The sequence below is a fragment of the Hemicordylus capensis genome, chromosome 3, assembly GCF_027244095.1.
Source record: "Hemicordylus capensis ecotype Gifberg chromosome 3, rHemCap1.1.pri, whole genome shotgun sequence".
Lineage (NCBI taxonomy): Eukaryota > Metazoa > Chordata > Lepidosauria > Squamata > Cordylidae > Hemicordylus > Hemicordylus capensis.
This window is the reverse complement of record NC_069659.1, coordinates 67,337,078-67,361,150: the sequence shown is the minus strand read 5'-3', so window position 1 is coordinate 67,361,150 and position 24,073 is coordinate 67,337,078. Positions and strand designations below refer to the sequence as shown.

The 24,073-nt window shown below is 41.7% G+C and overlaps 1 protein-coding gene across 2 annotated transcripts; it reads left to right on the top strand.

Moving 5' to 3' along the window:
* GJA5 (gap junction protein alpha 5) lies at nt 1–24,073 on the top strand. 2 transcript variants are annotated; one of them, XM_053304552.1, is made up of 2 exons: nt 1–98; nt 20,623–24,073. In XM_053304552.1, exon 2 carries the CDS (start codon nt 20,648–20,650, stop codon nt 21,755–21,757), a length of 1,110 nt encoding a protein of 369 aa, XP_053160527.1. In that variant the 5' UTR covers nt 1–98; nt 20,623–20,647; the 3' UTR covers nt 21,758–24,073. The 2 variants fall into 2 exon arrangements, with proteins under 2 accessions (XP_053160527.1, XP_053160526.1); XM_053304551.1 differs by lacking the exon at nt 1–98 and adding an exon at nt 3,774–4,242.

Here is a 24,073-nt window from a genome sequence, read left to right as displayed (position 1 = left end):
AGACAAGGAGTGGAGTTCCAGCAACCATCTGAGCTTTGTTTATCTCAATTAAAGTGTCCCCCATCAGATAAGAATTCCTGCTGGATAGAAGTGGAAAGGTACGTTCCTGACACAAAACTGAATGACTAGAAAATCACTAGTAACTTTTTTCAACCATCTCATTTCATGCTTCTCCCTCTGCCTATTAAAAATATGATTAATTGAATTTAAAAAGTATATTGTGAGGGGTTTGGGTTTGTTGATTTGTTTTGCTTTTGTCTTACACTACAGTACTTGGGTATGATCAGGTTTAACCAGATTTTCTGTAGATGATGTGTTTCAAATCATCTGATGTTGCACTTTGCCCTTCGAGATAAGGGGAAGAACAAGTTTTCTAATAAAGCCTAGGGCAAGATGAAGAGCCCAGTCTATGCATACAGACTCAGCAGTAAGTCTCACCGCATTCAGTGGGATCTTCACTCAAGTAACTGTCTATAGGCTTGCAGCCTTCAGAATGAGTGTTTGAAGGGCTATAAAGTAAAATGTGTCAGGTTGGTAAGGGATAGCAGCTGTACATAGCAACATTCTTTGCGTTGACTATTACAATATTTATGGATACTTCTTATCTTTGAGAGAGGGGATATTCTTGATCTCTTGCTATCTAAAAGTGTTTCTTAACCATAATGCAAATGGAATTAACTTGCTTCTCATATTACCGCTTGCTGGATTGATTTTAAGAGTGACAAATTATTATTAAAGTTAAAAAACAATATGAACATAATTATTAATTACATGTTTCTCTAAACCCTTCCCAAAGAAGAGTATATGATTCTCTCCCCACAATTTTATCCTCACAACAACCCTCCTATGTCAAAATACATAAATTGAACCCAGATATTTCACAATAGACATTATAATCAGTTAACCAGACACAGTAATATTGTGCAAGAAAGCAAGTGAGTTTCCAGAACAAAGTCACTTAGGTTTTCTGAAATACAAACATTAAAATGAAGATATAGAAAGCCAAGAACTTTACTCCCCAAGTGTAATATATTGCTGTGTATCAAGTACCTGGAAGAGTTTGAGGGAAACAATACGTCTTCCCATGGAAAATAAGCACCCAAGGACATTAAACAGCCTCCCAGTTTAACATAACATAAGGATGTACAAAGGGTCCTGCTGGATCAGACCCAAGGTCCTTTTAGTTCAGCATCCTGGTTCTCGCAGTGGCCATCCGGATGCCTCCAGGAAGCCCGGAAGCAGGGTATATAGGCAAGTAATACTTCCCTCTGCTCCAAAGACAAATCCAAAGTCCAGCTGATTATTTATTAATGCCATATGTGTGATCATACACTATATTTAGAGGTGAAATAAATTTGCTTCAAAAATATTTCCTTGAGAGTTTTCAGAAGAGTTCACTGTTTTATGGTGAACTCTTAGAAGAGTTCACTATTTTATGGTGCATTTAACAGCTGGCATGTTCTAGCAGTTCATTCATATATCAAAACAATCAGTTTTAAATAATATGTGATAACTGATCTGCAATAGTGGCTAGTACAAGATCATCAGGAAAGGTCCATCTTCGGGTGCCACCAGTTCATCTTGTTGCCTCTAGGTTGTGGAATGCAATCCCTGTGGGTATAAGAGGTTTATAACCTTTGGAGGTCTTCAAGAGAGCCATAAAGGCCCATGTCTTCTGCTTGGCTTTTAGTATTAGTTAAGTGAGTGTAATGGTTTTTTAATGAGCTTTATGTTAATAATATTTTTATTTTATTTTATGTTTTATGTTAATATTTTAAATGATTTCACTTTTGATTGTGAACTGCCCTGAGCCATTTTTGGATGGGCAGTGTATAAATGAAATAAAGAAATAAAATATAAATGAAATAAAGAAAAAAAAATGACAACTTTGTACTTTGGATACTATACTGGCATACAGTAGCAACAATATTTGATAGTATATGATAGATGATCTGCAAAAAAAAATAATAAGCTGAATATTAAATGCATTCATTTATTAAACCAATCAAAAAACTGGATTTTAATGTAAAATTTCAGTTCAAATGCAAATTTTGAAGTTTTGCTGCATTTTGAAACTTTATGTGGCATTGTTTCAGCTCTAGTGCTCCTGTAGAAATCATTCAAAAATATTTCACTTCCTTCTGAAATGGAAGAGTTGCTAATCTAAATCATCATTTTAGCTCTGATAGCTAGGGACATTTAAATGAAAAAAACAAACCCTATATTGTACCAATGAGCCATGCTCTCAGAGCAACTATTTCAAGTCACACTCCTACAGAGGGTTGTATCTAAAGCAAGCTCCACCAAAATTAATTTGACAAGTTAGTCACAGATTAACTGAAGTAAATATTAATTTCAGTGGCTGACATCCAAATAAGCTGCTCAACAGTACTACTAAGGAGTTACTCTAAAGATAAAAACTACTTAATTTCAGTAAGACTTCAATTGAGTAAGTTAGTCAGGATGTCAACTGATGGGACTTAGTTATGACTAACCTTCTTTGGCTATAACCCACAGGGTTCTTTTCTCTTTTGCATCTTTCAAAAGGTACTTGATGTTTTTCATTGCCCTCTGTGTGCTCTTTGTCTACTGACTATTTCGTCTATCAGTTAAATAGTCATTTGTATAGAGCAGGGTTTCTTAACCTTGGGCTCCCAGATGTTGTTGGACTACAACTCCCAGAATCCCCAAGCAAAAGCCATTGCAGCTGAGGATTCTGGGAGTTGTAGTCCAACAACATCTGGGGGCCCAAGGTTAAGAAACCCTGGTATAGAGTAATAGAAGTATTTCACCTATCAATTCACCTATCAATGTAATAATAACAACAATTCATTCATTTAAAAAGTTATTGGAGTGACAAGAGCATTGCAATTTGAATCAGTGATGTAGTTGCAAGTTCAGAAGTGCAGGCGCTCTCCATGGCAGCCCCCATGGCCATGCCCACCTGAACAGTCAGAGAAGCCGAGAAATACCGGCACTTCATCCCTGTGCATCCCCACCACCACCACTACACCCGTCTTTAATAATTTAAAGACAAAGAAGTCTCTGGCATGGATTGCCTGAATTGCTGTGATGTCCTGAAATGAATTTGAAGGTTCCAACTGGAAGAAATTCACTGTAAACGCTTGCAGATTCTTGTAACAGAACTGAAAGATCAATGTGGCTGGAAAAAATCTTTTCAACTAGTCCAGTCCTTTCAATCCAGCAGATTAAAAAAAGATGAAATCAACATTCAAAATTGAGCTGTTTTGATTGAACCGATGAAGATGGGCTTGTGGGAGCTCCCAAAGCCAATTAAGAACAACTGGACATCTTTAATCGAGAACTGAGGCTATTTCTTACTGAGATATATACTTGAGAGGTGTGATTCATAGCAAACACAAAGCAAAAGAGAGCCAAGTTTACAAGCAACATCACTTGGTGGGCCTGTTGCTGTATGATCTTCTGTAGAATGTTTTCTTGCTCTTCCTATGAAGTGTTTATATTGATGCTGGGTCATGATCTAAATTCTCGGTAGGCTCTTAGAGTTGCAAAGAGAGTCCAGAACTCTTTGATTCTATTTTTAACTTTTGACACGTGCATGCATGTTTGTTTATATACTTGTCATTTGTTTCCCCAAAGCAAAGTGTTCTTGACAAAATAAGACTCTCAGAATATCAGCAATTGTGCTCTGATTGGCTGAATTCTACAGAATCAGCAAAAGACAACCTATCTCTACCCCACCCATAATCATCAGCTACCCTTCTTCTTTCTTGAGGGGTGGCAATTTTCTCAGAGAGCTCTGGTTACACAAGGGGCAACACTGTTTTCCTAAAGAAAGGCTTGATAGTGTTATCTGGAGAGGAATAGATGTACAGTGCTTATGTCCTGACAACTGAAAAGGGCAGTGTTAAAACCAGCAGTCAGTGCAACATGTCTGCAGGGACAAACTGGAAAGATGGACCATGGAGGAAGGCTGAGAATGGAGGTGGAAAATCTATAGAATGATTATTCTTTTTTAAAAAAAAATTAAAGAGGTGTCTAGGCTAGTGGAAGCCCAGGTGTGAGGAGGGAAATGTGACTGCACGGAGGAGAGGAAGAGACACAGCGTGTGCAAGCGTGTGAGAGAAATTGTAGGTGGGAGAAATGAGGAAAGAAGTGGAAAGAGCAAAAGAGGATTGTTAAAACTATAAAGTGCAAAGAGTATACCTCAAACGGAAGAATACTAGACAGAGGAATTTCAAGCAACAAGAGGAGACTCGGGTGAGTAAAGTTGTTATTTAAACACAATAATAATTACAAAAGGAAAATCGGACTGCAGAGGAGTATGAAAGGACACCGTTGCAGTCTTCCAGCCTTGACCCTTGAGATAAATGGTGTATTCCTGGGAAAAGGTGTGGAGGACCAGGGCCTCAAAGAATAATCATTTGCAATTGGCTTCATTTAATTAAATTATTAAGAATAATCCAATAATCAGGAAGTATAATTGCCTCCTCCAAGTTCCAACTAATCTCATTTGTTAGTGAAGTTAACGGAGCCAGAGAAAGGGATCTTATGTAATAACGGGAAATAAAAATTTCCAGAGCACTCATGGCAATAAAATGTATGGTAAGACACGACATGCTGCGTGATTTAGTCCAGCCTTTTTTTCTTGAAAGTATTTTATAGATTATTTAAGTGTTATTCCTTGTCAGATGACATCCTTCTAATGTCGTCAAATGGTGTATAAAATGATGTATCTTTTTCATTATGAATGTCATCTTTATCAATGTTATAATCTCTAATATTGTGGTGTTTTGTTTTGGTTTTTTGGTTCTCCTATGCTTTCCTAGGGGGTTAATTCTTAAGTAGGTTGATATCTGATATTCACAGAAACCATTATGCAATATGCTTAGTTATTGATTCTTGACGCCGCTAGATTTTTTGGTTTGACATATTTACTTTTTTTGTTTTGAACATGTGTGTATTAGGAGGGTTACTTTCTTTTTTCTTTCTTTTCTTTTTGCCTTTTGCAACTCACATAATGTTTACATTGAACTAGTCTGGTAATGATGAGGATCTTCTGGTGGTGGTGATGAAGTTTGCAATGAAGTGTTCTGATCATGGAAAAATATATTAATTGCATATGTCTTGAGAGCAGGACGCAGAGTTTTCTGTTTGCATGTCTCAAGCTAGTTCTAGACCAAGCATCTGATCCAATGCATATTTACTTGAAAGTCAGTCCTACTTTGTTTAGTGGTACTTCCTCCCAAGTCAGTGTGCGTGGGGCTGAAGCCAAACAGTTCCTATGTACAAGTGGAGACAGCTCAGTGATCTCACTAAAATACGTATTTTACTTCACTTTCCCAATGGCATTCAAAGTGTTACTAAACCAAATGGTTTGTAAGCCATAAACAGGAGGCTGGTAGATGAAGGGGCCATACAAGGTGAATGCTGCCATCACTAATATGGCTATTGTATCAAACCAAAGGAAATAGTGTTGTTAGAATAATGAATGGTCAGATTGCAGAGTCATTCTTATGACGGGCGTAATAGTGACAAGCAGAGCAAAAGAAACCAGTTCTGCCAGTGCTCTGAATGCAACTGAAACACTTTGTTTGAATTTTCACTTCTCTTGGCTAGAGTCCCCTAAATTTCTCTGCCAAAAATTTCCCAAAGGATGATGCCATTTTGGATTTTTTCTTGCAGGCTCTGTGTGGAAGGAGACATTTGATTGGACACTCCGTATGCACGAGATATTACAACACACTCATAAGCAATACAACACATATATTTGTAAACAACATTTTCATAGTTCCTATGTTTAAGTCCCTGGGGCTTTATGGATGTCATGATTTTTGGAATCAAGGTACCGTCTATTACTTTGGACATTGGGGGTACAAACATCTTCCCCTCAGGTTAAGCCCCAACGCCCAGCTTGAGCTGTCTGTGCTGCTTTTGTTGGAGTGAGTAGTAGTGGCCATGACACGACATCAGTAGTTATGAGTAATATGTTTTGTCTCCCATGACATGTCATTTTAGAATTGTTCACGTATTGTTGCTTGAGGAGTTAAAGGCTAAGCCACTTGACCAGATTAATACTCATGGAGCCCTTTAAAAAGCATGCAAGACCATCTTGAGAGCCAGCGTGGAATAGTGGTTAGAGTGCTGGACTAGGACCGGGGAGACCCGAGTTCAAATCCCCATTCAGCCATGAAACTAGCTGGGTGACTCTGGGCCAGTCACTTCTCTCTCAGCCTAACCTACTTCACAGGGTTGTTGTGAGGAGAAACTCAAGTATGCAGTACACTGCTCTGGGTTCCTTGGAGGAAGAGCGGGATATAAATGTAAAATCATCATCATCTCTTTCTCTTAGCAATATCCTGCCATTTAAGTATATGTAACGAGTGCATCACCTAAAATTAATCTCCAGCTTTGTCAACATAAAACTACCTAGTTTCACTTTACTGTTATTACCTGCCTTGCAAAGAAACTTTATGTCTTATTTAGTGCTGGAGAGACTGAATAAAGATCTAAGCAACTGCTTTATTTTATTTTATTTCAAAAAATGAGAGAGTAACCATTGTTCTTTGTCCCAGTGGCCCTCAGTCAAAATGTCTTGTACCTAGCAGAGGCTACTCTAATTTAATCCGCCTAAAACCTCCTATACTTCATCATTAGACAGTTATAAACTGTAGACAAAGGCTTTTCCATCACGCCCACCTTTCTGTCTGCCCCACCTTTCCATTATTTTGCTTAACATCCAGCCCAAAGCAGAGGTCAGCTTAAAAGTTTGCTATTCATTACACTGTGATTTTCTTTTGTGATCCTAATACAATTATTATCCTACTTCAGCTTAAGGATATTTTAAATGTAGCTTAGGAAGGGAATTGACTAGACCATATTTTCTTGTGATCTGGTTCAATCAGTTTAATCACATCATTAACTTGTACAGCACATGGGGAAGTTGATGCCATTGGAAATTAGGAAACATGAATAGGCTTCCACCTCCCATCCTTCCTCATTACAGTTGTACAGCTATCATGTTAACAATGCTGGATCAGGAAAAGTCACTCCTATTACCTTATGCTGTAGAATTGACAGTAAGGATCATGCTTACACCACCTTAGATTAGTGTTGCAGACTAGGGACTTTTAAGGAGGACAAACTCTTTTGGGGACCAAACAACCTTTGCATTTGTTGTGGTGTCCAAAGTTCTGGGGAGCAGCTGGAACATTTTGTTTGTTCCCGTGAGCAGTTTCTCCTCCTTTGTCTCTTTCCCTTGCCAGCATCCTACTGACCAGTGGGGAAGCCAGAGGGGAGGTTCTGCTTCAGTCGCAGGTTGCAGAACCACATGATGCAGGAGCACAGATAGGTGGGCCCAACAAGTGCAGCTTGCTTCTTTCATGTGGTGATGGTGGTGGTGGTGGTGGTGGCAGCAGCAGTAAGAAGTTAGCTAACTAACTTTACTCATTTAGCAGTTACCACTGCTAACTAAGTAAAAAGGCACCCTTTAAAGAGGTGAATGTCTTCTATTTATCATGGGGAGAGCAACTAGCCCTGTCCAACCCCAACACAGCATTCCTTCAGTGGCTGATGCTGGTGTAACCTTGTGTTTCTTTTTAGATTGTGAGCCCTTTGGGGACAGGGGAGCATCTTATTATTTATTTTTATTTGTAAAACCTTCTGTTGAAAAGTGGTATATAAGTGTTTGCAGTTATATAGAACAGCAAGCAAGTGAGAGACTATACTGCACCAGCATGCAAAGAGACTGGCTTGGCCACTAGCTAGCTGCCTGCAAGCCAAGAGGTGAAGGTGCTGACCTGGCTGGGGAGAGCAGGCTGGGTAACCTGCTGGGGAAGAGTACAAAGGACTGTGTGTGTGGTAAACCTAACCAAGAGATGTATTTACGGTGAAGAAGCAGGGCCCTTGAGAACTCTGCACCTAGTCAGCAGACTGAGCAGACATACAGCTCAGCTGATCATCAGCTTCACAGTGGTGAGCTGCATTAATTCTCAAATTATCCATTTTTAATTAAATTATGCATATATAATACCAATAAACATGCATACATTTTATGCAAAGTGAAGACATTTTGAAGATTTTTTGGTGAAAAGCATCCTCTATTTCTACTTTTTTTGGTGATGAATATGGACTTTTTTCTCCATCTGGACCTGGAAACCCTAACTGAGATCGTTAATGGATGGGTTAAAGCAATGGTAAAATATAACTTCTATTGCAGATTTCATTCAAATGACAGGTCAAGTCCTATCAAATGTGTTCTAATCAGAAAATTATCAGTGATAACTGAAATTGCAAATGGGCATACTGGTCCATGAGCGGGGGGGGAATCCAAAGGAAATAATAGAGCAATATCAATCAAGCAATCTTTATTATTATAGTCACTGACCATCCATTAACATAGTAAGTACATTAAGATAAACACATTACAGTAACAGCAATAAAACAGAACACATATCAAGCAAATAGCAGCCTATGGATATGGAAAGATTTGAGTTAGGTATGAATACTCTAAATTATACAAGTTATAATTTAGAGCACTATCTTTACTGGGACTAACTAAAAGATCACAAAGAAGTGAGCAAACTTTCAAGTTCATCAGGCTAGTTGTTAAACATAAAAACAAAAATCAAAAAAGGAGGAAGCTGTATGTTAGTGGGCAAAAAGAAAAGGCAGGTGGTTTGCAGACTGTGAAATCTTAACATGGAGTATGGGAAGTGTTTTGCATATTTAAATATCTGAATGCACTCTTTGAAAATATGATGATTCAGTCATGTCTCTAGCATTATTTGGCACATATAGGTCCCTTGTGAAGTACAGATCAGAAACAGAAAAATTGTAATAATCCTTATACTAGCAAAGTGAGAGATAAATTTTAAGTGGCACACTAAATGTAAAGTCAATAGAAGCTGTGATGGATGGTTTTACCCATCCACACCTTCTCTGGATTTTGCTATACTGGGAGAATTCCGAAGGGTTCAGAGTTCAAAGATTCTAAATCCCTGGTCACTTGGGAAATATGTGAAGTATTCTTGCTGCCACAAGTATCACATTATTTTTACCACTTAACGTTTTATTTTATCCTTGTACTCTGCCCTTGAGAATGTCAGACCTTTGCTGGAAGGAATTTGAAGCATACCAGAATATGCCAGCGTTCCTCCTTCAGTCCCTTTCTCTTTGGCCTTTAGGTGGATTTCATGCATCCTGATCCTCTGTCCTTGCTTGCTTTATCTCATGGCATTGAAGAGAAATAGGAGGAATGAGCTGTTATGCCCAGAGAGAGCATTTTTGGGATTGTGCAGCAAGCCTTTGGTGCCATGGTGCAGAAGCATTCAGATAAAGAGCAGGTCAAAAGATGGTACACAGGACAGCAGACATTAGTCATTGAGAAGAAACAAAATGCACAAAAGCAAGTAAATTCCTTTCTGTTGTGAGAACAATCTTGCTTCCCACCTTTATAAAAGTGTCTTTTGAAAGCCCCACAATGTGAAGTTTGGGGGATATTTGTTGAAAAACAACAGGGTTCTTTGCCTCCATAAACATTAAAAATTCTGTGGATGTCCTCCCCACCTCCGGTTCTCCAAGTAGACAATAGAAAAGTGTAAAGCTTCACCCTTCCAGCTCATCTGCAAGTGGGAGTGTTGATATCTTGACACACATATGAAAGAAATGTCTGTCTATCTGACTGTTCTCAGCATTTTACCTCTTTGTCATACTGTGGGTTGTCAGCGCATGCTAAATAAACAGAAAATAGGGAAGTAGTTTTGGCAGTAGGGGTGGGCAGGGGCTTAGCGTCCATTGGACAAGAGGAGGCAAATGTCCCCAGGCCCGGAGCGTCAAGGGTCCCACAAGGCTCTCCAGACTCGTGGCCAGGGTGTGACATCCCCCCACCAAACATTTCTCCCCCACACCCAACTGTGTGGCCAGTTAGCTATTTATCTTTTTTTCAGGCAGGCGGTCAGTGGCTGCCGAGAAAGAAAAGGGTTAAACCAGTCCAGCAGCAGCCATCTTTGATTGGTTCTCCTTGAGTGGTGCTCCTCCTCTGCTTGGCAATTCAATGCAGCAGTTGTGTTTGCAACAGGAGGTGAGCAGAAATAAAGTGTGGCCAGGAGGATTGCTGCTGGCAAGGAAAGTCAAAACAAACAACCCTTATGCATTTTTTTCTGTGTAGTTTCTTCCCTCAGAAACCAATGTGTATACTGTGTTTTTCTCCTTTCCACATTCATGAAGTGTGTGTGTGTGTGTGTGTGATAGAGAGAGCGAGAGAGAGAGCATCTCCAACTGAAAGCCTCCCTCGGTGTGTTTTTCCCCCATCCCCAAACCCTTGGTTGTGCTTGTGTGAGAGATTTTTAACTTTTAAAAGATGATTTAAAATTATTGGGTTTTTCCAAATAAGTCCTGATCCATGTGATCTTCCCCTCAGAACTTGAAATGAGTTTTTTTCCTCTCTGTGGAAAGTAAGGCAGAAAGTAAGAGAGAGAGTGAGTGGGGTGGAGATTAATGGCTGGTCTGTGGTGGTGGTTGTTAAATATATATTCAATTGTTTCTCAACCAAACAAGTTATTAAAATTGTATACATAGCAGAGAGAGAGATATTTTTAAACTTGGGGGGCGGGGTCATTTTCAAAGCAGCACAACAAGGTGCCAGGTGTAAGCCTCTGTGTATGTTCACTATGAAATCATCATACCCACTTTCAAAATCACCTATTTAAACTTTAAACCCAGGCCTATCATTATTTCAGTACATGATCAATTTTCCAGCAGTGTATCTACAGTTGTACCATTCTTTCTAGTGCAAGCTGTCATATGAAAACGTGAGAAACCTCTCAAAAGTATACATTGAGTTATTTTCAGAGCATCTCATTTCCTAGTTCTAGAAGCTTAGGGCTTCCTCTGACCATGGCTGATTTTGTTGTCCTTGGTGTACATATTTTGCCAGCCCTCAAAATTCAAGTCCTTTCTTACTTCTCATGTTGTATCCAGAGTCCTTGGAGCAACTTTGATAAGTTTCAGACCCCCTTTCTGCAGTGTGGTAGTTCTAAACTATAACTCCTGAGACTACATGCTTGGGAATAAAGTGTGTGTATGAGAGAGAAAGAGAGCAAAAATGGGCAAATAGGGATAGGAACATTGCTAGGGTTCTATGTATGCCTATATCAGGTCACAGTAGTAGGCATATATGTTAAAAATGTTTCTGAGCTAGGGGAATATGTGTGCACAAGTATGTGGGTGAAAGCATATGCATATGAAGAGGGTGTAATATTATATGCATAGAAGGGAAAGGGCATGCTAAGAATCTTGTATTCATCATGTCCTTACAGTTTTTCTGCAAAAAATATATGGTGGAGGGGGGAAACCAAGAAGATGAGGAGCAAGGGGGGGCCATCTTCACTTTTTGTCCTGAGGCCCACTCCAACCTTGCTATGCCCCTGGAGGAGGGAATGCATCCAAGAACTAACTTTGATGGGAGGAGGGGCAGTATGTGCCTGACTCTTCCTCCCTCCCTCCAGCCAGAAGCTGGGTTTCAGAAAAAGAGTGATGGATCATGGAGCAAGTGCATTGGAGAAGCTACCAGACTGAAAGGGACACCTTTGAGAATGCATTATCAAAGGGGAGACAGACACTGGGGTTTGTGAGTGCTGCATGGATGTGGCAGGGGAATTTCAGAGTGGGGATGCTGAGAGGATTAAGGCAGGTCAAGATGATCGGAGGGGAAAGGCTCCACCACCAAACTGCCACCTGGCCTTCTACTAATTCTAAAGGGTATTTATGATAGACAGAAGAATAGCAATGGGCAAACCTACCTCAGGAGAATTTTTAAAAACGAGTGGGTTTTTTTTTAAAAAAAAGTTTTAATATAGGTTAAACTCAGTGAAAATTTCTCCTGTTTTCTGGGCTGTCAATCCGTGGTGAATTGCACCTTGAGAATGTGCACATTGTCACCATTGCCAAGTGGCAGGTGGCAGGGTGGGAGAGGTGGGGTGAGGCATCCATTCCTTCCAAACTAGCGAAGGAGCATGCTCCCACACAGATCGTAGGAAAAGAAACCACGACACAGAATGCCGCCTGCCCCTTCAGAACCCAAACAGCACCGCTCACGGCTTCCAAGTTCAAAAAAAGGAAAGGCATGCAAATAAATATCAGAGTCCAGGGCTTCCCCAGTCCTACCCAATGCCCCTCAACTGTACCTGCTGAAAACAAACCATTTGCTGCTCTGTTGTCTTGTTAGCTATTGTTGCCGCCAGCACACAGTCCAAATGAAACAGAAAGGAGAAGACAACCAAAGTAGTTGCTCAAGCACTTTGGCAACCAATTGGAGCCAAATGAGCATAACTCTGATTGGCTGTTGTCTCCGGTTTTTGTCAACAGTAACCATGCCGTAAAGAACTTTCAATTGAATGATTATTGCTGGCAAAATTTTAAAGACATAGACCTCCAATCCCACAGAGCAATAGTTGCTTATTTGGGGGGAATAAATGGTTCTAACTAAAATGGTTCTAACTCTTTAAATTTTACATCACTAGACATTTTTATTCCCTGCAAGGGGACTGCTCTGTTTGTTTTCAACATGTTAAAATATTTTAGACTCAGCAATCTAGAAGTAAATTTCCATGTCATTGTACATAAAGGGCTAAAATTAGGACCATCAAAGCATGTGCCAACCCTGCCAGAGTTATCATTGCTTAATCATGCCAACCACACACAACATATCGATGCCATTAATCTTGCTTCAGTGACGAAGATGGTAAAAATTTCAGCACCTTGGGTTCAGGCTCTTTATACAAAGGGAAATTAGGAGCTGTGTAGATTTGTATAACCAAATGGCCAATTATGAGTTTTGGCAGCAAAAGAGAATCTTGTGGGAACTTAAAGGTTAACAAATTGATAGTGGGATAAGCCTTTGTTATGGATTAGACCAGCAGCAATCTTCATAAACATGAATGTGAGCTTTTTAGTTATATTTTGTGTGAAACTGCACTAGGACCGGGGAGACCCGAGTTCAAATCCCCATTCAGCCATGATACTGGCTGGGTGACTCTGGGCCAGTCACTTCTCTCTCAGCCTAACCTACTTCACAGGGTTGTTGTCAGGAGAAACTTAAGTATGTAGTACACCGCTCTGGGCTCCTTGGAGGAAGAGCGGGATATCAATGCAAAATAATAATAATAATAATAATAATAATAATAATAATAATAATAAATAATAAAAATCAGATGTCTGAAGTTATCCACAGCTGACCTAGCAGATATATGCATAAATGCAGTGGTGGCCTAGGTATGAATGGATTGAGGGGCGGGGGGCGCAGGGGGGTAACACCTCACTCCTCGGTGTTAGGATTTTTGCCCAACCCAGTTGTCTCCATTCTTTTTGTGGGGCATACTTGCCTATGTTTGAATGTGGCTTGAGAGTGGAGTCACAGTTCTTTTGTCTGCTCCTCACTTGCTGTCCTGAAATCGAACTGACTGGTTCAACCTCTCTCTGCATAAGAGACTGTTAGTCTGTTTATTGTTTTCTTAGCCTATTTTTTAGCTAGTAATAAATATCGAACTCTTGTTTCTCAGTTAACGTTGCTTCCTGTACAATTACTTATAGAGGATAAGTAATTTCTCTGCAACACTTTGACTCCATCGTAGCTGCCTGCGCCTGGCCTTAGCATTAATCTTTGCACATGGGCTGGTCATTTGCCTTGTTCCCCAACCTGGTGAACAGCCAGCCCACACACAAAGGGTTAGCACCAAAGCCAAACATGATGAGTGAGAGCCAGAACGGGTCCAAAGGAGTGAGAACAAGCCTCACCCAGAGGTTATTCACACTTGGCTTCAGGCTTTGGGGTAAATGTTGAGTGAAGCCACTTTGAATCACACTCGTGGCATGGAGGGAAGCAGCCCCTCCCCTCTGCTCTCGGCTTCCATTTTTGCAAGTACACATGGCAGGCGTCAGTGTTTCCCTTTCTAGCCAAGCAGTGGCGGGGAGAGTTCCCTGCAGAGATAGATCTGCATTTGTAAAGAGAGTACGATTCTTACCATGCTAATGATTCTACATCAGTGCCCCTCCCATTTGCTCTGGTGTTTTCAGAAAGAGTAGATTAAAACTAGCATTTTAACAATCTGGAGATACCTCAAATTAGCTAGAATTCACATCACAAAGCCCGACATGTGTAGAGTGGGCCCAAGGATCTCGTCGGGAATATGGGGTAAGTTTGGCTGGTGTGTGAATGCACACACTCTCTCTCGAAGGAGATTCAGGGCAGAAGCCCCATGTGTAAAGCCTCCTGGGGCTCATTTGCTGCCTCCCTGATCCACCCATATTGGCTGCCACTGCATAAATACATACAGAAGAAAATATATAAAGACCAGGGTCATGAATTCTGTGGGGTCTGAGGCATTTCTATGCAGAAGTCAAATTTTTACGTATAATGCAGAGAAATTTTTTGATAGCCTTCCTGTGTCTATATCACACTGGCTTACATACCGTGCAGCTAGTGAGGTCATACATACAACTGCCGGCCACCACTTGCAAGGGCTGCGGGGAAGGCAGGAGCTCACCGCCTGCCTTCCCTGGCATACAAGCGGCAGCCATGCTTCCCTCCACTGCACCACATGTCCACATGAGTGGGGGCACCGCCTAGGCATAAACTGGGAGTGGGAGGACTTCCCCTCCCACTTCTCAGAGTGCTGCGTGCCAAGAGCGAAGTGGCTGCTTGCACTAGAGTGGCCACCATGCTCAAGCCGGGGAAGCCCCTTTCCCGGCTTACTTTCAGAAATGGCGGCAGGCCAGGGGGAAGCCATTTAACTCAGCAGCAATCATGCTTGCGACCTCTGCTGTTAAAACACACACACAGAGGAGGTTCATTTAACCTTGGCTAAACCCTGGATTAAAAAGCTGGGCTAGCAGGGGCAGAAGCACCAGGATCAGGAGCGATCCTGGCATTCCACATGAACAGCCCAACCCAGGCTGGGCTTCCCTAGCCTGGGTTGGGCTGCTTGTGTGGAGAGCCTTGATATGTAATACCATCATACAAGGATGGTAGCTGACCCACCAGTCCTGCTGCAAGGATTTAAAAACACACCCATACTCCTGCAGAGGTGAGTCTCTTTGGCTCCTACTAACTCCTGTGCAATTGCAGGTTGCGAAGATACTTCTGTTTTGAATAATGGAAGTATTGTTGCAAACTGCGATTGTGCAAAAGTTAGTAGGATTGGAACAGACCTGCCCCCAGCAGCAGGGGTGTGATGGTTAGATTCTTGCAGTGGTGCAGGCAGGTCTGTTAGTGTCCCATTTCTCTGTGTATGTAGCATGTATGCCACTATATTTTTGCTGCTATGCTTCATCCAGTTGGCTGCCTCTTATTACTCACCTCAGTCTCTCACAAAACTGGTTCCTGGTTCCCAGTTCCTTCTTTCTGGCTCCTTATTAGATAGAGAGCTAACATAAGTACATAAGTAGCTGGAATCAGGAACTAAAATGTACGTATTTTATGTCTCATTAATTTCTCTCCAGTCTCATCCTCTACAAAACAATCTCTCTTCCCCACCCACCCCCCCACCCCGCCACCCAAGTCCTACAGAAAAATTCTCCTGGATTTGACAGTTTTTATATTAGAAACCCTTAATCTACTGATGTACATATTTTTACAAGTCGCCATTTTGACTGTTTCCAAGCCACTATTTGTGCTTGTAGCTCCCAAGGTTCCAAGGCAAAAGAAGAAAAAAGTAGCTCCTGGAACTTGGAAGCCTTAAGTCTGCCCACTCTTACTTTATGAGGCACTATAGGATTCTGTCTGGTCCCATGCTTTGTTTTTGCACAAAACACTGTCAATTGTCTTGGGAACACAGTTCCAGGATTCAGGGGGCCCATGATAGACTGCCCTCCATGAAGCCCCTCCCTCCTGTCTCCCCCAACTTCATGGTGGGACTAAACTTGATTGATGCGATGGGGAAGAAGAGGTGATAACAGAGCAACTCTTCCAAGAGAGTTGCCCCCACACCATCATATAAAAGCTTATAAGCACAAAGGTAGTCTCGGGGATCGACAGTTGTTCTTTCTGAGGGCTTTTAATGGTTCCTCAATTATGGTGAGTCCTGACATCCTTCAGGAGCAGCACGCTTGACAGTGACTTACACAAAAACAAAACATTGGGCCAAACACAATGTTAAGAGGTCTCAAGAGGAGAGTCTCCCAGTAGTCTCAGTGTATGGTTTGTGCAGAAACCCCTTATTCTTATTTGTGTTGCCTGTGAACATCAAGTGTTAAAAATGAGTTGCACAAAACCAGTGCTTTGAGCTGGAAAGAATCCTTGTGCATCTTGAAGGTAACAGTCTTCTTGTCATGGAGGTATATGATATAGGGTAACCCAACTCTTATTCTGAGGATGCAAGGGTATGTCAACTTTAGTTTCTTATTCTGGCTGCTCATGCAGCTCTGTGTCAAATAGGGAAATAGGAACCAACTTCAACCTTGTTGGACTCTTAAGGATTTACTGTTTTTTAAACGTTCTCCTTTCATTTGCTGGAAACTAGTACAGTCTGAAGAAATGAAGTTGCTCCCCCCCCCCGCCCCTCCACCACACTAGAACTATGCCAATATTTCCTAATCTCTCTAGGTTGTTGCTCCATATTATTTGGCTGCCCTCACGGGTGCATCCAACACCTCCCAATTTAGTTCGAACCATAAGATGTACATGCTTAGCTACATGCCAGCTAATTCAGCTTTGAAGTCACTGATAAAGATACTAAGTAAAACTAGGCCTAGCTAACACCCATCTGTGCAACAGTCTCTTGTACACTCACACCCAAGGCCATTATCTTCCACTTAGCATTATCCTTCAGTTACAGTTCTTCAGCTGGTTCTCTTTCTATGCAGCAGCACTCATAAACTGGACATGAGCTTCTGAGTTAGATTCTGTGTGGTGGTGCTGCATCAGGTTTAATTGCATTTCTGTTATCCAACAACCACTCTTTTGTTTTGTGAATAACCACTCTTTTTGCACCTGAATTTCCCCTGTCATAAATGAATTGATCTTCAACACTCTTGCAAGTCAGGAAGCATTATTTATTTATTTATTTAAAATATTTATACCCTGTCCCTCCAGTGCACTACTGCTCACGGCGGCTCACAACAATAAGACAGACACAGACACAACAAAAGTAATAAATTTAACTATTTTTTAAAAAAGTCAGATTAAAAACCACAATTATTAGGTTCAAATTAAAACTGAAAATTATAAAAAGCTAAAGCAGCTAAAGAACCTACCAGATATAACAAAATAATAATTTTGTTAATAATAATAAACTACCGAAGGTACATTCAAATGATTCATTTCCCCTACCATCAGGTAACCTCCTCTAACATGTTAGAGTACAGACCTACATAGAAAGGCCCAACATATTCTGAGATCACAAATCAAGCTTCAAAAATTCAACTTTTCAACTTTTTCACATTAACATAGGCTGTACGTACCTTTCCAGCAACTGAGTTCCATGCAAATCTGCATAATGTATGTGATGACTGGTGGAAGGGGGGGGGAATGGCCACATCTTAGAATATAAGAATAGAATTAAGATAGCAGTAACCATTACTTTTGCTCTGTAGGGTTGGCAACCTTCAGTCACCTTTCTTGTGGGAAAAATTAGATGTTGAGTTGTGCTATTTATATCAATGCTCCAATTTTAGCTAGGCCTCCAAGTTTTTCTTTTTAAAAAGGGAAAGATTCTTAGCTTTCCCAAGGCAGGGAGCAGAATTGAAGTTCATGCAAAAAAATATCTGAAGCAGAAGCTTACATGGGTGGAAAGTACTGCCCGCCTAAGACCTTTAAATTCATTCCCTACTATTTGCCTGTCAATATTATTGCTTTATGTGGAGTACAGAGTAATGAAGTATTGTCCTCTCTTTCATTCAGAGTAGGGGACAACATGAGAGCCATAAAACAATCCCCAGTCTCCCTGCCACAAAAGAAGATACCATAAAGTTATTTTAGACGTGGGTGGTATAAAAGAGTAGTTGCCATAGGGATTTGGAGTGCAATACCCAGATGCATAGACCATAATTTTACAAGAATTACATTATATCACTTAAAGGTACATATTGGTGTTCTGTTTCCCACTTTATTACTACTGTATGATTCTGAAGAAGGAAAACAGATTCCTTACGTACTGGCAGGCCCTCAGAGATTCAAAGTGGCCTGGGCCACTTCCAGCTTTTGAGGCCCCTAGCCATAACAAAAAAAATTAAGACGAGTTAAACAAGTTGTGAAACTTATCAAATGCCAAAAAATTAACAAGTGGCTAACTCTGAGCCCCCTTTGAGCTTGAGGCCCAAGCCAAATGGCCCTCCTAGCCCCCACCCCCTCTGATTGGCCCTTTGTGCTGGCAAGGTACATTTCTAAAAAATTGTATCTATCATATTTATATACTGTCTAATATGTGCATCTCTAGGTGGTGTACAACTATTTAAAACACAACAAGTATAAAACAGCGTAAAAACAATTAAAACTAGTTCATGGAATAAAAAGTTAAAACAATCTCATATAGGATAAAAACAAACAGTTTAAAATTAATTTCAGGAAAAAGCCTGAAGTAACAGGTGTGTTTTGAGGATCTTCCTAAAAGCAAGCAGAGAAGGAGATGCTCTTATGTTGACAGGGAGCATATTTAGAAGCCCCGGTCCTGAGCTGTCACCAAACAAGCCAGTGGCAATTGTAACTGGACATCTCCAGATGATTTTAATAGGCAACAGTGCTCATGACAGAGAAGGCACTCTCTTAAGTACCTGAGGCCCAAACTGTTGAGGGCTTTATCGGTAAAAACCAGGAGCTTCCCAGACAACAGGCTTTACTGCAAGTTTTCTGTGAGGTGTTCAAATTTGCCCCCAAAAACTCAACACAAAAGTGGATTTTTTTTTACCACGGATATAAATCGGGCTACACTCTAACACTCAATGAAAAACCCGAATTGTGTGTGAAGTGCTTCCTGATAGATCGCAGGGGCTTTGGGGTAAATTTGGCCAATATGTGAACGCACATCTCCATTCCAGAGGAGATGCAAACTAAAAGCTGGGTGTGAAAAACTTCCAGCATTTTGCATTCACTCAGAACCATAGCAACAGCCAGTGTAGTTCTTTTAAAATCAGTGTTATATGGTCCCTTTGGGTTGCCACAGAGTCCATTGGATGGTTGGATTCACTGGAATGTTGGGCTAGGCTAAATGAGGAGAATAAAGCAAAGGGGACATTTGCAGAGGCGCTCTGACCCCTGGACCTTGGGGCCCCGGCCCGTGGCTTCCAAGGCCCGAGGGGGCCTCCTGCTACTACCACAAGCCCTCCCCTCGCTGCTGTGAGCCCTCCTTGCTGCTGCCACAAGGCTGAACCTCCATATTCTAGCCATGTGTGTGGCTAGGGGGTGAGGGGGGGTGAGGCAAGCAGGCCTCCCCCTGTGGTGGTGGCGGCGGGTGGAGCAGGAGCAGCCGCTGAGCCTGACTGTCCAGCTCAGCAGCTTCTGAGAACTGCGAGGCGCTCCAGTGCACCTGCACAGTTAGAATTGTGTGTCCCAAGCCCGTGACGTCATGAACTTGCGACAAACTATTCTACCTCCGCAAGCGCACTCGAGCGCCTTGCAGTTTTCAGATGCCACTGAGCCGGACAGTCAGGCTCAGCGGCTGCTCCCATTCTGCCCATTGCTACCACCACCACGGGGGGGGGGCTGCATGCCTCACCCCCACCCCTCAGCCACGCACATGGCGGCTAGAATATTGGTGGTTCGGCCTCGCAGTGGCGGGGGGAAAGCCTCATGACAGGGGCAGTCCGGGCACCCAGATTGCCTAGGTGCACCACTGGTCCCTTGGTAGATTTGCCACCCATCCCCTCTGTCCTGTAGGTACAGGAGAATATAGCAAAGGGGAACTTTGCAGAGGTGCTCTCCTGTACCCAACAAAGGCCCAGGTCAGGCACATTAAGTGCCCAAGAGAGATTCATATGCAATAGTACTTCTGACATGTCTCTTGTGGTGGTCTGATTGATAGAAAACCAGAACTACAGCCAGCCCTGCACAGCATTTTTCCACTGCCTCTTGCTGCTGCTGCTGCTGTGTGTGTTGTTTCAGGCAGTGAGTTTTTTGGAACTTAAATGTGAGGGACTTAAATGTAAAACTAAAAATGCCTATTTTTAGACAGTGAGTTGTTTGGGGACAGGAAGCCATCTTCTATTTTATTTTGCTACATAAACTGCTTTGAGAATTTTTTTGTTGATAAGTGGTGTATCAATATTTAATAATATAACCTATAATTGATTTAACTGGAAGATAGTCAATGAAGTGTGCTCAGTTAATTAATATGTCAAAGCATAACTGATTAATCAACTGGGGGAAATTGCATTAGGTGATGCTAAGATGAAAGAGCACACTTCTTAACTCTCTGAAAGCACTTTGGCTCTGACATCCCACTTTACTATACTATAATGAAGTAATGCAACACTTTACCCAGAAGGAAATTACCCTTGTCATCCATTTCCAATAAACTGCCTTCCATGATTGGTTTTGTGGCAGTTTTAAAGCCTCTTAAATGCCATTCACTTTGTAAACAAAGTACTAACAGTGGTAATTATTCTACTTCCTTTTACTCTCACTCACTCTTTCTTGCTCTCTTTTTCCAGAAGCTGATTCCCCTGCTGAGCAAATATGGGTGACTGGAGCTTCCTAGGAGAATTCCTTGAGGAAGTCCACAAGCATTCCACAGTGGTGGGGAAAGTCTGGTTGACTGTGCTCTTCATCTTCCGGATGCTTGTTCTGGGCACAGCAGCAGAGTCCTCGTGGGGTGATGAACAGTCTGACTTCATGTGCGACACCCGGCAGCCTGGTTGTGAGAATGTCTGCTACGACAAAGCTTTCCCCATTTCCCACATCAGGTACTGGGTCCTTCAGATTATTTTTGTCTCCACCCCTTCCCTCTTGTACATGGGCCATGCAATGCACACAGTGCGCATGGAAGAGAAGAGGAAACTCAAGGAGGCCAAAGAAGGAACAAGGGCAATCAAGAGCAACAGTGACTCTTTCCACCAGCAGCAGTACCCAGTAGCAGAGAAGGCTGAGCTCTCCTGTTGGGATGAGCCAAATGGGAGAATCATTCTTCAGGGTACTTTGTTGAACACCTATGTCTGCAGCATTTTAATCCGCACCGCCATGGAGGTAGCCTTCATAGTTGGGCAGTACATGCTCTATGGGATCTTTCTGGAGACCCTCTACATCTGTCAACGGCAGCCTTGCCCCCATGCAGTCAACTGCTACGTTTCTCGGCCGACAGAGAAGAACATCTTTATCGTTTTCATGCTTGCTGTAGCAGCGCTCTCCCTCTTCTTGAGCCTGGCCGAACTGTACCACTTGGGATGGAAAAAAGCCAAGGATAAGTTTTCTGGTTCTTGCAAAAGCAACCCTGGCCCAGGCACTGACAGTCTGGAGGCAGACTCCCCAGGGAAGATCACACAAAGTTGTACCCCTCCTCCAGATTTTAACCAGTGTTTAGCCAACCCTAGTGGGAAGTATATCAGCCCCTTCAGTAATAAAATGGCCTCTCAGCAGAACACGGCCAACTTTGCGACAGAGAGGGTTCACAACCAAGAGGATTCAGTTGGAGAAAGTCAGTTCATCCAAGTTAACTATACACAGAATCCTGAAACCAGCAATAGCTCTGCACCCAGCCTGCTACCCAATGGCTACTTACATGACAAACGCAGGCTCAGCAAAACCAGCCGTACCAGCAGTAAGGCCAGGTCTGATGACCTCTCAGTGTGAACTGCCTTCTAAAGGGGGTGGGGCTAAAGGCAGGAAGGACTCTCAGTTTCTCCAAATACACCCACAGTTTAGCTTTGAAATCCTGACACTCAGAACTCCTATTCAATTCTGTTGAACTCACTTCAAATGAATGGCATGACATATTCCAAAAGGTTTATTTGAAAACTTGTTTTATATGTAGAGCAAAACCCTGCTCAGAAAGGCAAATGATAACACTGAAAGTAAATAATTTAAAATAAAAAATAAACAAGTGTTGGTCAATAGAAGGGACACATGGCATTCTCATGAGGAGCTTGAGGCAAGATCTACTCAAAGCATATATAGCCCAACAAACTTAAACTAGTGGAACCATTATGACCTGCAAAAGTACCTTGGGAACTGTCGTTTTTGACAGTGCTGGGAAGTATTCCTTGTGTGCCCCAAGCACTTTCACAGAAGCACTTTCACAGAACTCCATTTCTCATGGTTTCTTGATTGGGAACCATGACAGCTGCAATTTCTAGTGGTTCATATTAGTGTACACAAGCCCTCAGTAGCAAACCAGCAGACAATAACCATTGGCCTATTTAATAGGCCAGTTATGAACCCATAATTTCTATCTTCTTAGATAAAGATCAAGCACTGTCATGTTGAACGAAACCTCTACTTCAAAGATGAGGCTGGCAGGGCTGGCATAATGCCAATGGGTTCTGCTTATGTTACTCCTTATTTGAAATCATTCCCAACGATTTTGGAAGTACATCGAGGGGCAGCTACACCTGGAAAAGTTAAATATCCGGTTACAGTACCAATACAAATGCTCTTTATTTCTCCTCATCTCTCTGCTGGGGCCCCCACACTGTACCAGCTCACCATACTTATGCCAATTAAATGTGCAATGACTTCTACTTGAATTTTTGACATGTTTATATGTCTGTATGTAACTACTTAACATTTTGTATAGCCTCACAGCTCTAAAACAAAAACAAAAAAACCTCTGGCTCAGTAAAATAGTAACTGAAGATAATTATTAGAGTTGTTTCAACAGAAATATTCACTCGATGGAAACAATATTTCCCATGGAAAATAATCCTCTCGTAGAAACATGAAGTGACCCTGTGTGGGGAGGCACATTCATTTTTGCTATTGTTCTATTTTGTACTTCTTATTCCATTCTTAATTTCAAAATATGTGTTATTGGGTAGGATAACCTGTCAATCAGGCGCAATCTAGCGCAACAAAAGTGAAATGCAGTTTCAAGTTTGAAAGCAAAGCAAGTTTGAAAGCCAAGCAAAAGTCAACGTGCGGCTAAACAGTCAGTACTGCAGGGCAGAAGCACTGACCAAAGTGGATCTCAAACAGGGATCAGGCACTGTTTGGACAGCTAGAGAAGGAGCCAAGAGAGTGTCGTAGCAACCAAATCACAGCACCAGAGTCAAGGAATAGGGATTTGGCCAAGCCGAGCAATTTATATAACACAATTTATAGAAAGCACACAAGTCCAATCAGAGCTACAGGAAATTCAGTTATCATGTGACGGCTTGAATTGTAAGTTTCTATGACTTCTGTAGTCTTCTGAAGTCCTCTCACAGTAGAAAACTGTTTCTAGACTTGAAGTACCTGACCTCATGCCCCCATGGGTGCCAGCGCTTAACAAAGGTGCCAGTTAAACAGTCTAGGAACGGAAGACCCTTACATGACCACTTAGTGTGAGAATATTATCTTGTGATGAGTGCTAGGCTTGACAGACACTTATTCCTAAAGAAACCAACAAACCTTCCTTTTTATTTTCCTACCATACAGTTCAGACTGTATGGTTGTTTTTGTCCAGCTGGTGATGAGTACAGTACAACTAAATAAGCCTTGTAGACTGCTCAGATGGCACAGAGATAGGATGAGGATCAGATTGCTTATTACGGAACTAAGATAAGGGAATTCATTTTGTCTCCCTATTTTAGGGAGAGAGTAGCCCAGTAACAATGCACCACACCTCCTTTTTCAAAATATGTTTTATATAATGTTATATTTGTTGCTCATATTATGGGAGAAGAAGGGGACAGTTGCCCTCACTACTTTAAAGGGCAATCTTACAAGTGGGCATTGCTTGGGCATAAAAATAGAGGCAATGACACCTGATGTGTTTATGGTGTGATGGGAGACAGGGCAAGTCTGTGTTTAAAACTTCTGATCATGATGGTCTCCATTTCCCCATAATTTAAGCACTGTTGTGTCATTTTAGTTAGGCAGAGGGTGGGGAGGTGCATGTTCTCTTCTCAAGATGTTTTGGATAATGTACAGTGCTTTGTTTTGTTTTATTAAAGTTTGGTCTGGAACTCC

Bases quoted from the DNA above. Each gene is read 5' to 3' on its own strand.
- GJA5 (XM_053304552.1), top strand. From the start codon at position 20,648: ATGGGTGACTGGAGCTTCCTAGGAGAATTCCTTGAGGAAGTCCACAAG.